Raw genomic sequence first — 13980 nt, forward strand, 5'->3', positions numbered from 1 at the left:
GTCCTTCTACGATTGCACCCCCAAAAGAATTTTGTGCTGTTCATCTCGATCACTCGCTTTGCAAATCATCCTATGGAACGATGTATACCAGATTGTACTCGGGCATAATCAGATTCTGATGGCCGCGGACGCAGGACCACTTCCGAAACAATGTCGCGCCCCAGAGCAGGTGCAGTAAAAGCAGAGAAGAAGTATTTGTCGCGCTAGGGTATGAATAACTGACTTGGCTTGAGACAGTTCATGATCACCAGTTTCCCAGATGACTTGGCAGTTATCCGTTTGGCGTTTGGATCAAAGTGGCACTCCAACAAAGCTTGCTGATATTTCTGCGACGAGTCCTGTTTCAGTCCGCTCAACTTCAATTTCTGTGGATCCATCACCCAGATCACTTATACTTCCCATTCGGGACAAAGAGTAAATACGGACCGAGATTAAGTCGCTAGATGGAAGCGAAAGAATACCTGAGGCAGGCGAGCTTTCGATCCGTTGTGCAGACTTCCAAACCGATCTTACTTATATAAGTGCTGGAGTGTCACTGTCCTGATCGTGTTGAACAAGTCTACGTTTGTAGTTCTATATCCTTCGGTGGTCTCAGCCTCGTTTATGGGACGGGGAACGCGAGAAAATACCAGGCCGACGCGTAAGAGACCGGTGGACCAATACGAAAAAACATTTTTAAAAAAATGTCTTACTATTCATGACGTTCGAATCTTCCTTGCCCAATGCTCGAAATGATAATGGCAAATGATTTTTTGTTTTGCCATCGATGGCTGCTTTGTGGCTAGATGGGCTGAGAGGGCTGAGAGGGCTGAGCCCTGGCGCTAAGACGCCGGCACTGCGCGCGTTCAGAGTCTTGGGGCCACTAGGGCCTGGCAGGCGCCGTTCGCCCCCAGCTGTGCGAGAGGACATCCTATTGGCCCTGCGAGTCTTGGGAACATTAATTTGCATCATATGGGTTTTTTCAGTGGCGATGACTTCCAATCATTCCAAATCCTGACATAAAACGTTCATGGTTTTCTCACAAATTAACAAAGCGGAATTCCCTTTTAATGACAAAAAAAAAAGGGAAAAGCTAAAATTTTGGGTGTGGGCTCTTCTTGCCGCTGATCTGAAATAATGCACCGATGCACCAATCAAGAAATCTAATAAAAAAGAAGATTGGGCTGAAAACTAATAGTGACGCTGTGCCAGAGTCACAAAGCAAGAGCCGAATGGTCAGAGAAACCCCCAGTTTTTTTCCGGTTGCAGGTGCTCTACATATTCTCTTTCCCGGGCACCTCGGCACGGGACTGCCATCGCACTATACAGAATGCACCTCATTCGTCATTTGTAGGACACTGGTATCGCTCAGACATCCTCATGTTTCGACCTAAAACCACACACTTTCGTGTGGTTTGTCCGTCCCTTTTCAAATCCACTGGGAACCAATGTGCATACAGGCATTTTTCACAGCAGATTCCAGACGTGCTGGTGGTCACACCCGTTGCTGGCAAGAAAAAGCTGCCGAAGCTGGTTCTCCAGACTTTGCGCAGAACAAACCAGAAGGAGAACGTGGCCACAAATTCGGTCATATCCTCTCTTCTATCAAAATACAACAATAGGCAGGTTGATCCAAGCGATCTCAAGAAGTACGTGAAGCCTGTGACTTCGATCACCATGGGAGAAACCATTGACTTGGTGAGAGCCAGTGAGATTTTACAGCAGAACGGACTTCATCACAGTGTCCTCGTGGACGAGGAAATCATCAATTGGCGTGTGACCCTCGACAACGATCAGCATGATTTGATGGTTCTTGCCAACGGAACCTTGGTGGGCTGGGGCCTAACAGAAGAGCAAATGGTGCGAGCATATGTGCCCACGCTTAAAGGGTCCGTGGGCGTAATCCACGAGCATGAAAGCGAGGAAATGGATTACGTAGAGATCGATGTCGGAGCCCTCGATGAAGAGGGCTCCTTCATGCAAGGAGATGTATTGGTCATTCAGGGACGGTCTACTGAGAAAAAACAGCTTGAGATGGCTGCGTTCGCCATGGGTCTTTCGAGATCCACCCGGCTTTCGGTCCTAGAGGAAATCTTGGAGAAACACATCCAGATCACTAAAAAAAACAGCGAAACATTGAGCGGTGGGTTGAAATTGACATCAAACGAAGCCGATGTGTTGCGGCTCACGGGCAATCTTTTTCTTCTCCGCGGAAAACTCAACCTATACTCGGAGCTCATCGAAACACCCGACCTCTACTGGACCGAGCCAACATTAGAAAAGATTTACGAGGCCGTGAGTCGCCGCTTAGACATTCAGCCCAGAATCACCATTATGAACCGTAAATTGGATTACGTCACTGAGGAACAGCGTGCACTCCTCAGTGTGTTGAATGAGAAGAAGGGCACGCGTTTGGAATGGATCATCATTATTCTTATCATGGTGGAGGTGGGCTTCGAGACTGTACATTTTGTGGAGAAATACTGGGACCGCGACTCACACACAGAGTAGCGGGCCTGTCTCCGAAAATGACTTGCTCAGCCTGACCGCGCGAGAAATCTATGTCCAATCACACGCAAGCACGGTTCGGCGCGCAATGTGAGTGCGAACAGAGTCATCCGAATAGCGAAAGAACATATCCACGGAACCTGTCCCAAGGCCTGGAAATTCACAAGGCGAACTAGCTAGAGAAAATGGGGGCAGCAGTGGAGACCAATCGGCGGAAGGGCGTCAGATCACGTGCCTGTCATCATGAGATAAGGGTTTCTTATTGCTTACTTGTTTTGAATGCTTTTTCTCGGCCCACGCGAAATTGCCCCCCGGGCTTGATGCGGCAATTCGGTATCTGGCACAGGTTGACTGTCTGAGAATGCCAACTTGCAAGAGTGATCCAACCATGCATATTATTTCTTTCTGATTATATTCCCGGTTCCATCAAAATATTCCTGGTGGAATTGGAGGCACGCCTCATTTCCATTCTCTAATGCACGAGACTTTTGTACGTTTAGGCAATCCCAGAAAACCATATAGGTGCGAAGTAAAAATTCATGCGAAACGGTGTGCTATTTGCCCTGCACACCGGCTGATCATATCTTTAATCTCCGTCGAATAGGCGGTCTCGCGGTACTGCATATAGCTGTCGGAACTCGTCCAGGGCGAAGGATGTATTCTGCTCCTCCTGCGCATGTGCGTTGCTTGCAGGCATCTCGCCATCACCGCCCGATGCTTCCTATCGCAAATCATGGGTTAATTACTTTATATATGCACACAGGTCCGGAGCCTTTTTTTTTGTTCAATCAGGTTACGACTTTAAGGCATTCGTACCAAAATTGTTCTTGCTGAGGCGTCTTCTGGAAACCAGTCCTACAGCATATTTTCCATACCGTTAACGTTTGTTAATAAACGCATCACATCAATTTCATTTCACATTCGGGGATCCCAATAAAAAGCCCACCCGCAATGATACCCTCCAGAAGAGAGCTCTTCACAGAAAATGATGACTACGATCCCAGTTACGTTTTGCTTTTTACGATAGCATCGTCGGTCATTTGGATCATGGTCCCCGGTTTGGCCTTTCTCTACTCAGGTTTAGCTCGAAGAAAATCTGCTCTATCCATGATTTGGATAGTTTTCGGATCTTCGTTTGTCGGAATATTTCAATGGTACTTTTGGGGATACTCGCTCGCGTTCTCACCCTCAAACAATAATTTTATTGGAGATTTGAACTGGTTTGGTTTCAAAGATATCATAGGTGAAAATGGCTCAGGGAACCCTTACCCAAATATTGCATTTGCCATTTTCCAGATGCAGTTCTTGTTGGTGACTCTAGCCATCATGGCCGGAGGCTTGGTGGCAGAGCGCGGCCGTTTCGTCCCTGCCCTCGTCTTTCTCTTTTTGTGGGCCACTGTGGTCTATTCGCCTGTCGTCTACTGGATTTGGGGTGGGGGTTGGGCCTCTTCGTGGCGTGGGGGTGTACTCGACTATGCCGGTGGAGGACCTGTTGAGATTTTGTCCGGAGTGTCGACTTTTGTCTACTCCGCCTTCTTAGGCAGAAGAAATGAAAACCTCATGATCAACTACAGGCCACACAACATCTCGACGATTTTCTTGGGAACATCCTTGTTGTATTTCGGATGGCTTTTCTTCAACGGGTTTTCCTGCGCGAACGCATCGGTCAAAGTACCGTACTCCATGCTCAACACCCATCTTTCCGGGGCTTTCGGTGCCATTACCTGGTGTCTTTTGGATTTCCGTTTGGAAGGGAAATGGTCGATGGTGGGCTTGTGTTCCGGGTGCATTTCCGGGTTGGTCGCTGCCACCCCAGCCTCTGGTTTCATTCCGCTCTGGGCATCTGTCATTCTTGGTGTTGTTGCCGGTATTGTCTGTAACTTCCTGACACAGTTGAAGTACTTGTGTCGTGTTGATGACTCACTCGATGTGTTGGCCGAGCACGGTATCGCCGGTATGATCGGGTTGATTTTCAACGGTATTTTTGGCTCTTCAACTGTGGCTGGATACGACAATGTGACCGACCACGCCGGTGGCTGGCTCGACCGCAACTGGAAGCAGTTGTACATCCAAATTGTCTACATCTTGGCAACGACTGCGTACTCTGGCGGTGTCACGGCAGTTTTGTGCTTTGTGATGAACAAAATCCCAGGATTGCAGTTAAGAGTCGATTACGATGCTGAGGAAATGGGTGTCGACGAGGACCAAATTGGTGAATTCGCTTACGACTACGTCGAGGTGAGAAGAGATTTCCTAGATTGGGGTTTGCCTCTGAGCGCGCCAAACGAAACTAGCTCTGCTCCACCTGAGCCACAAGAGTTTTTGTCGGCAGTGGAGGCAGAGTCTTCGGAGGGACGTTCGGTGGCAGCCTCGGAAAAACAGGACTAGTCGGATTTCTACAAGTCCACCATGTCAGTATTGACACGCTTTACGATAAACAGAAGACTACTGCATACATGACCAGCATGTTTCCATAAGAATAGCGAAACTGCAGATGACGGACTGATAAGAAGCAGACCCATTCGCCGGGTCACGTTTTGCCTCCCTCTCGCTCCAGGCACGTGAGCAGCGCGACTCGCTCCTCCGAAATCCGCTGGGCCTGAGCGGACCTTGCCGGAACCGGCGGTCAGTATGCATTCTGTGGGCACGTGACTTTCCTATCTCGCCGCAGTCTGGTGCTACGGCTGTCGTGTAAGACTCTGCGTGACGGGAGTTTGGCACGATTTTTTTTTTGCTTCTTGAGGGCTTGGCTCAAACTTACATACATTATTTCGGAATCTACGATTACTTCACTTCGGAACATATCTCTTGTCAGAGTCGGTGGCGGATTGCTTTTTCTCATTCCCGATCCATCTTGCAAGCTGCGCCGGACTTGAAGCGCGCAAGGTACTAGGCCAAACAGGCGGGCAACCTCCGCTGGTGCGAGTGAGACTATCCTGGATGCAGTCCCCCGGCTCGAAAAAAGAAAAAAAAAAGTCTGACTCAGAGACTTATAAGTTGAAAAAACTTTCCACTAATAAATACGAAGACCCCACTGCCAGTTTTCAGCCTCGCCCCGAAACAAAATCTAGATTTTTCCGTGTTCTCAACCAACACTCATATATTCATAGAATTGCAAATATGCTCCGCGGCATAAGATCAAACCCAGCAGCCTTTGCTGCTCGTCTGAAGCCAGTTGCAATCGCCTTTGCCAGACTGGCCAGATTAATCAGCACAACCAAAAGCAAAAAGGCCGTCAACAGCCATACTTCGCTGGAAAACAGAAGACCACAGCCAGCTCCTTCTTTTGACCAGGGACCTGAGATTGCCAAAAAGCCAACGGCGCAAGCCAATGACATGGATGACTCTTTCATTGGCTTGACTGGTGGTGAGATTTTCCATGAGATGATGTTGAGACACCAGGTCGACACTGTTTTTGGATACGCCGGTGGCGCCATTTTACCGGTTTTCGATGCCATTTACAACTCGGACAAATTCAAGTTTGTGTTGCCAAGACACGAGCAAGGTGCCGGACATATGGCAGAAGGCTATGCTAGAGCCACGGGTAAGCCCGGCGTTGTATTGGTCACCTCCGGTCCAGGTGCCACCAATGTTGTCACTCCTATGCAAGACGCCTTGATGGATGGTGTGCCTTTGGTTGTTTTCACTGGACAGGTGGTCACCACGTCCATTGGTACGGACGCTTTCCAGGAAGCCGATGTCATTGGCATTTCCAGACCTTGTACCAAATGGAACGTGATGGTCAAGAATGTGGCTGAACTTCCAAAGAGAATCAACGAGGCTTTCGAGATCGCCACCTCCGGCAGACCAGGCCCCGTTTTGGTTGATTTGCCCAAAGACGTCACTGCTTCCATCTTGAGAGAAGCCATTCCAATCAACACCACCTTGCCATCCAACGCGTTGTCTCAAATCACGAAACGCTTCACTGCCAAGTTCACCACGGAGGCCATTGAGCGCTCCGCCAACCTCCTTAATAAGGCCAAGAAGCCTGTGCTCTATGTTGGAGCTGGTATTCTCAACAGCCCAAAAGGCCCCGAGTTGCTCAAAGAGTTGGCCGACAAGGCGAACATTCCCGTCACCACCACCATTCAAGGTTTGGGTGCCTTCGACCAGAAGGATGAGAAGTCCTTGGACTTCTTGGGTATGCACGGAAGCGCTGCTGCCAATACTGCCATGCAAAACGCCGACTTGATCATCGCTCTCGGAGCGAGATTCGATGACAGAGTCACGGGTAACGTTAGCTTGTTTGCGCCTGCTGCCAAGCTTGCCGCCGAGCAGGGCAAGGGTGGTATTATCCACTTCGAGATCAGTCCCAAAAACATCAACAAGGTCGTTGAGGCCACCGAGGCTGTCGAGGGTGATGTCACCCGCAACTTGGCTTCTTTCATTCCATTAGTCAAGGAGGTGAAGGAGAGAAAAGAGTGGATGGGCCAAATTAAGGCCTGGAAGGAGCAGTACCCATACAGCTACATGTTGGAGACCCCAGGCTCGCGCATCAAGCCCCAGACCTTGATCAGAGAAATCTCGGACCAATCACAGACTTACGACAAAGAAGTCATCGTTACAACTGGTGTCGGCCAGCACCAAATGTGGGCCGCTCAACACTTTTTGTGGAGAAAGCCAAGAACTTTCATCACTTCCGGTGGCTTGGGAACCATGGGCTACGGATTGCCTGCTGCGATTGGAGCCCAGATCGGTAAACCAGATGCGTTCGTCATCGACATTGATGGAGATGCTTCCTTCAACATGACCCTCATGGAGTTGTCGTCTGCAGTGCAGGCAAACGCCCCTGTCAAGATATGTGTCTTGAACAATGAAGAGCAAGGTATGGTCACTCAATGGCAGTCTCTCTTCTACGATCACAGATACTCGCACACTCATCAATCCAATCCTGACTTCATGAAGTTGGCAGAGGCAATGGGTGTTAAGGGTATCAGAGTTTCCAAGCAAGAGGAAATGAAGGCCGGCGTCAAGGAGTTCTTGGACTGCACAGGCCCGGTCTTGATGGAGGTTGTTGTTGAGAAGAAGGTGCCTGTTTTGCCAATGGTTCCCGGTGGTAAGGCTTTGGACGACTTCATTGTCTACGATGCTGAGGTTGAGAGACAAGAGAAGGAGTTGAGACGCGAGAGAACCGGTGGTAAGCATTAAAGAATGACATTGGGGGAGGTGCTTTGTTTCCGTGGGTAGAGATCATAGTTTTTGGACGTGCGTGCGCGACCGTGTATTGTAAATCGGCCATTCCCACTTAAAGTCGCCTGCGGAAGGATCCAGCAAAAAATAAAAATGAATTTGCAGAAGTATTGTAAGAAATTTGTTTTCTCTCCATTGGTTGGCTGGCTCTCATTGCCATCTAGTAGGTTATCAGGATAACCGCGCGTGTTTATGGAAGGTATCATATATATGTACTGCACATACACATCCCCCCACAGTCAGGCGCTCCTCCGGAAAACCGCGGGCGTCTTCTGGGGTAGATGCGAACGTTTATAAATGCCCTTCCGCTTCCCCGGGAATTCTGGAACATCTCACCACTATTGATTGAATAATTAGCGTCCAACAAGATATTCCACACACAATCGACTAATAATTTCCGGAACAAATTTAGCCCCATCCTGCTTACAATCTGCTGAAGGGACCGACTCTTTTTATTCTATTTGCTGGTCTATATATGGACGTCATCGATGCCTCAGGCGTTCGAGCTATTCCCACTCTTTAAGTCAACAAGAAACTCAAATTTAATTGACAAAACCGCTACTAGAAATGGCCAATTCCAACGCAAGGTTCATAAATACAGAAATGGGAGTGAGGGCATCGCAAGCCTGTGACCGGTGTCGGATAAAGAAAACAAGATGCGATGGAGGAAACCCATGTTCGAAATGTGCGTCGGTGGGTTTTCTGTGCACCGTGTCCGACAAGCTAGCTCGAAGGTCGTTTCCAAAAGGATATACTGTCAACTTAGAAAACAGAATCAAAGAGCTCGAAAAGGAAATAAAACTGCTCAAATCGCAAACGAGCTCGAACGGAGTGAAATCCGAAAACCCGGGAGTCGAACCCACGCCGAATCCTGAGATCCACAAAACAAAAGATGCAGAAAATGGAACAGCAATTGGTGAACCGCCCGCAGTTATTGTGAAGAATCAAAACCATCTGATCCAAATCAATAATCCAATCGATCAGATCTTCAATCTCGATGAAAACGGCATTATCATTGGTAATGACAACTTGAACTTTGAGTCACAATTCAACCATCTTCTTATCAATTTGAAGCTCCCTTTTCTCAAAATCACCAATTCTCATAACTATCTACAAGATGATCCGAACACCTACTTATTCCATCGTTCTTACAAGAACTACAACAACTATCATAACAAAGACTTAGGGGTCATCTATAACCCTTTAACTATGAAAGGACTGCTTCGAAACTCTGGTCCAGGTAGTGAAGAGCTTCCCACCGATGTTTATGACCTATTCATTAAGCTTGTAAGCAATTTCAAAAAGTTATTCAGCTCCAAAAAAGAGCTAGACCATCAAATCGTCCAATACTTCCTCAATTATAACACATTTATCCCTATTTTTGAATACGAGGTGTTCATGCAAGGATATGATGCTTTCCACACAATGTACCCATTCATGTTTACGTACGATGATGCGACTATCAACGGCTTCAACTTGTCCTCAAACGACTATCAGGTTGTCAACGAGTATCTCGTCCTTGTGATCCAGATATATGCCATGATTCTGATGAACGATCCCTCCCTCAATCTTAATTTATTGCTCAACCACAAATCTCCAAATTATACTTTTCGTCAAGGAAGAATGGAGAAAAAAAATTTGGTGAGCTCGCTTTACGACTTTCTTCCTTATTTGAATGTATTTCATGTCTCCGTCAATCAACTACACACATACTTGTTGTTTCTTTACTACTCGCTTATCACAAACAATAAGGAGAAATCTTTGGTTTTATCTTCACTTATCAACGCTTTCATTGGAATCTTGGGTGTTAACCTTAATTGTGACAACTTGTTTTTCAGTGATTTGAGCCTCACTTTATCTCAAAGACGCGATCGAGTCAAAGTCTTTTGGTCTTTTAAAATATTGCTCAAGTGTTTTAACTTGAAGTTTGGTTTCAAGCCAACAATCAATACAACGGTAATTAATCCAGTCACCATTGATCGATATTTCAAGCTAACTCCCGAAAAGCTCAGTCTGTTAGTCACTCCAAATACTGATGGGAATATAGACAGTTTGTTCGAAACTCTTCTAGCCCCTAGTATTGAGTTTTTGAATTTGATGAATATTGTCATTCCATCTTCATTTTCCCCAAATTACTATGAGTATTTGAAGCAAGATCGACATGGAGGTGAAGCTCAAAATCCCGCCGCAGCAGCTAAGAAAGGGCATACCAGCCACCTTGACTGGATTCTAAATGATGATGATGGAGATGGCAATGACGGAAACCTTAATTATAATTACAACCAGTTTTTGTCGATTGATAAAAACCTCTCCAATTGGAGGTATGCTCTCCAAGATAAGAAATTGAACATACAGCCTTTGGAAAAGGTAATTGGCTTGTCAATGCTATCAAAATTCGAGGATTCCTCGCTTTATTACAGAATTTCTTTCGACGGGGGCAATATGTACCAAAACTTTGGAATTTCTCAAGAAGGGCTACATCACTATGTCAACACTGGCATACCTGATGTTCATTCTGCAATACAATTGATCAAAATGCAGTTGCACTTTCATTACCTCATGATTAGGTCTATGAATTACTTGAACTTTGTGATAGAACACGAACTAGCCTCAGGCTACTATTTGAAAATTGCGAGTATCTCCAGAGAAGTCCTTGCATTCTTCTTGATCATTTTTCAACATGTGGGGCACTCACATACCGAAGTTCCTGATGCTCTCGAGAGCATAAATGAGATGAAAAATGTTTACGATCCTTTTCCTTCCACATTTGATATCGATGAGGAAGGTTTGATTATCAATGACTTTTCGGCAAGACGGAGAAGAAAAGATTCAGGCTCGAAAGTTCGATTTCCGAGTAAAGCCATACCGAGCTCCCCTTTCAACCCCATCCTAAACGGTTTATCTTTGACAATGATTAATTTCAAAAAAATCATCGTACTCCAAATGTTATATCTTCTTATTTGCAACTTAAAGATTGCAAAGAAGGGAGGCAGCATGAGTGGCGATACTTTACAGATTTTGAGCGACAGTATATCTCTCTTTATCAAAATCTTCATCAATTATAAACCTCATCCAAGCAACCTGCTGACTATAAACAAAAAGGAAGAGTTTCTGCTTTTCAAACGGATCATCAATGATGAATTGAAAGACGACATATTGAACGACAGCAATAATGATACAGACTTGGAGGATGAAGAAGCAAATGAAATAGACTGGGATGATGAAAACATGGATGAGGATTTGAAGTACCTCAAAATATTGAAGTACATCAAGTATAAAACAAGCTCCTTAACCGAATTGACAACGAGTCAGGGGTGGAAAGACAACAAGGAACTAAAGCCGGATATTCTTGATAGTATGGTAGTGGTTGGTGTTCCTGGCAACAACAGTTTACAGCAACAGAGGATTCCAAATTCTGTCTCGACTCTGAACTCGGCCAACCCATCGGCATTCCTTCGGTTCTCACCTGGTACTTATACGTCTGACCTAAACCTGGCTGCAATCTATCCAAATTTTGATTCCCCTGGCACAGTAGCCAAGCTTGGAAGTATTCTTGAAAAGGGAGACGAGAAGAATAAGCAGGAAAGAGAACTTGCCAATGATTTAATGAGCATGCGAAATGGTGTTCTTCGGCAAAACTAGTAGGTACGAGTGAGATTCATAGATTGTTACTAGTAATCTATAAGACACATTTTAGAGACTTATAAACCTCCTTATTCTGGCCCATCAATGATACATTTTGCAGCGCCGTCACCAGAACGCACTTTGTCGTATGCCTTGATGGCATCGTCGAATGAGAACCGGTGAGTAATCAAAGCCTCGAAGTCTATCATTGCATTGTCTTTTCCGTTTTTGTAATTTTCATCCAAGATATCCACAGAGGTCTTGTAGTCATTGTATCCATACCGGAAGGACCCAAAAAGAATCAACTCTTTGGTCACAAGCTCAGTAATTGGGAACTTGACATATGAACCGGCATTGCCCACTTGCACAAAGCGACCACCCGCTTTTAAAGCCAAAACACCTTGCTGGATACAAACTTCAGCTCCGGTACACTCCAAAACAACATCTGGATTCACACCTGCGGGCAAATTATCCCCCAAAGAGTCGGAAGTCCTCGAGTTAAAGACATGGGTGGCAGCACCCATGTCCTTCGCTAGCTTTAATTTGTTGTCGAAGATATCAACAACGGTGACGGAGGCGGCGCCAAATTTTCTTGCAACAGCGGCTGCAAGAATTCCAACTGGACCAGCGCCAAATACAACCACATGATCACCAAAAGTGATCTTACCCAACCGAGAAGCATGCACACCCACGGTCAATGGCTCGACCATTGCTCCCAATTCGAGCGACACGTGATCAGGCAATTTAACCAAGAAGTCTGCGGGCGACTTATAATACTTGCACAAAGTGCCCGGAGGGTTTGGTTCACCCTCTTTCGAGTTGGGGGTAGCAGCAAATTTCATATGCGGGCATAAGTTATAGTGACCGCTCTTGTACTCATCGCTAAAACGAGAAGGCACTCCAGGCTCAATGGCAACCTTGTCCCCAGCTTTCAAATGGGATACAGCATCACCCACCTCAACAACAATTCCCGAGGATTCATGGCCTAAGACCATTGGCTTTGTCAAAACGAAGTCTCCGATTTTTCCATGTGCGTAGTAGTGAATATCAGAGCCGCAGATTCCCGTCTTCTTTACCTGGACTAATACTTCATTAGGCTCAGTGATTCTAGGGATCTGGTAGTTTTCGAACGAAATATCGTCCACTTTGTTCAATACCAACGATGGGTTTGTAGTCATTGTATCAATTGAATTACGATTAGGAATAAAAAAATGACTGAGTAAGATATTGAAAGTGGTTCGACATTTAATTAAACCCCACTTCCAGGATGCGGGGTGCGACTTGCGCAGCAACGAAATTTCGAGAAGGACGCGTGGTGCATTTTCTGTTGCTCCAATGTAGATTACTCATTCTCGTCAATCACGCCTGTTTGCTTGATGTAAATCAACACTCGATAAAAGAGATTGAAGAGCATATAAATTATTTGGGGAATTTGCAATTGAAGTAAATGAACTAGTCGGAGTGCCTAACATAGATATACCTGGTCAACACTGCAAGTTTCTTCGGACTGCAAATCCATCGGACCAAAAGTAAGTCACAGCTTGGGAAAAAATCCAGAAAAAAAGACATTGCTCTTCAGCGAGGATCTTGATTATTTTTCAGCAAAGCATCGTCCCCTGCAGAAAAAATAAAAGCTTATCTTTCAATCATAGCTTATGTGTGCCCCAAATAAATTTTTTTCTGGTGGATTATTCTCCCGCTTATCACATATATTCGCGAATAATAGCTGGTAAGATAAAGGTTCAAGGTCGAGTCAAAACCTTTTCGGAGCAACCGGTCAATATTCTCATCAAGTACAATCTGGATTCCTCAGTGGTCTTCTGAATTCTTTCTAAACCCACTAGACATTACACTAGATCCGATTGTATCATCGAGCCACAATTCCGCGTCCTCGTTTTCTCTTTCATTCTCCTCATCAGAAATATTGGGTGTTGTTACCTCGCTTGAAATATCTTGATCTGTATGCGAATGATACTCTTCACGCTCGTCGTCTGTGATATTCGGTGTTGCTACATCACTTACAATTCCTTGTTCTGGATGAATATCATAATCTTCTGCCATAACAATTTCATTTCCAATCATTTTTCTTCTGTGCTTCAAGCGGTCATTGAGCCTGTCGGCCCCCTTTTGAAACGCTTGCGCTGCTTTTTCTGTAATTTTATCGTTCGAAATCAAGGCTGCGACTAACCCGATGGTGGCACCTAGCATAAGTGCCGTTTTGAGTGAAGCAGCTAGAAAAAGAGGCATTCGTTTGGTGGAATTGTTTGTAATTCTGAGGAATGTGCTTTATTGCACTTGTATCGAAGTGTTGTGTAATTGCACCAGAGTTGGTTCAGTACACAAACAGAAGACGGTGCTTACAGTTACCACACAGTAACAAGGCTTAGAGATAAATCAAATGTGCGATCTAGTCTATCTTGTGGATTAATGAGTTGGCTTCTCAAATTTCAATCGCAGGCCACAGTGTTCTTTTAACTTCATTCTTGAACCCCTGCGTATAAGTTACCCCGTGTTGTTTCTCTGACTTGGTGGTGCATGTAATGATGTTGTCACATTGTTGAAGTCTACCCCCATTGAAATTATAGGCATGTCTAGAGTCTCTGTCAATGTTGAAGACAATGCTAGTACTTTTATATCGGCTTGACCTGGTATAGTATCAAGGGATAGTGAACACGAACA

At 45.6% G+C, this 13980-nt stretch overlaps 6 protein-coding genes across 6 annotated transcripts; 4 read left to right on the plus strand and 2 right to left on the minus strand.

Moving 5' to 3' along the window:
- Positions 1–1359: 1359 nt before the first annotated feature.
- METBIDRAFT_79337 (uncharacterized protein) lies at positions 1360–2490 on the plus strand (the record flags this gene model as incomplete). The annotated part of the gene is made up of 2 exons (XM_018859040.1): positions 1360–1392; positions 1522–2490. The coding sequence occupies 2 exons, from the start codon at positions 1360–1362 to the stop codon at positions 2488–2490; spliced, it is 1002 nt and encodes a 333-aa protein (XP_018710551.1).
- A 948-nt stretch (positions 2491–3438) lies between these two features.
- On the plus strand, positions 3439–4875 carry MEP1 (ammonium permease; the record flags this gene model as incomplete). Its single annotated transcript, XM_018859041.1, has 1 exon — positions 3439–4875. The coding sequence occupies one exon, from the start codon at positions 3439–3441 to the stop codon at positions 4873–4875; it is 1437 nt and encodes a 478-aa protein (XP_018710552.1).
- A 732-nt stretch (positions 4876–5607) lies between these two features.
- On the plus strand, positions 5608–7635 carry ILV2 (acetolactate synthase catalytic subunit; the record flags this gene model as incomplete). Its single annotated transcript, XM_018854296.1, has 1 exon — positions 5608–7635. The coding sequence occupies one exon, from the start codon at positions 5608–5610 to the stop codon at positions 7633–7635; it is 2028 nt and encodes a 675-aa protein (XP_018710553.1).
- Positions 7636–7990: 355 nt separating this feature from the next.
- On the plus strand, positions 7991–11378 carry ZCF16 (Zcf16p). The gene has a single exon (XM_018856192.1). The coding sequence runs from the start codon at positions 8245–8247 to the stop codon at positions 11317–11319; it is 3075 nt and encodes a 1024-aa protein (XP_018710554.1). The 5' UTR covers positions 7991–8244; the 3' UTR covers positions 11320–11378.
- On the minus strand, positions 11355–12794 carry XYL2 (L-iditol 2-dehydrogenase). The gene has a single exon (XM_018855044.1). It carries the CDS (start codon positions 12477–12479, stop codon positions 11391–11393), a length of 1089 nt encoding a protein of 362 aa, XP_018710555.1. The 5' UTR covers positions 12480–12794; the 3' UTR covers positions 11355–11390.
- Positions 12795–13110: 316 nt separating this feature from the next.
- On the minus strand, positions 13111–13548 carry METBIDRAFT_13056 (uncharacterized protein; the record flags this gene model as incomplete). Its single annotated transcript, XM_018854297.1, has 1 exon — positions 13111–13548. The coding sequence occupies one exon, from the start codon at positions 13546–13548 to the stop codon at positions 13111–13113; it is 438 nt and encodes a 145-aa protein (XP_018710556.1).
- Positions 13549–13980: the final 432 nt, after the last annotated feature.

Source organism: Metschnikowia bicuspidata (assembly GCF_001664035.1).
Source record: "Metschnikowia bicuspidata var. bicuspidata NRRL YB-4993 chromosome Unknown METBIscaffold_5, whole genome shotgun sequence".
Lineage (NCBI taxonomy): Eukaryota > Fungi > Ascomycota > Pichiomycetes > Serinales > Metschnikowiaceae > Metschnikowia > Metschnikowia bicuspidata.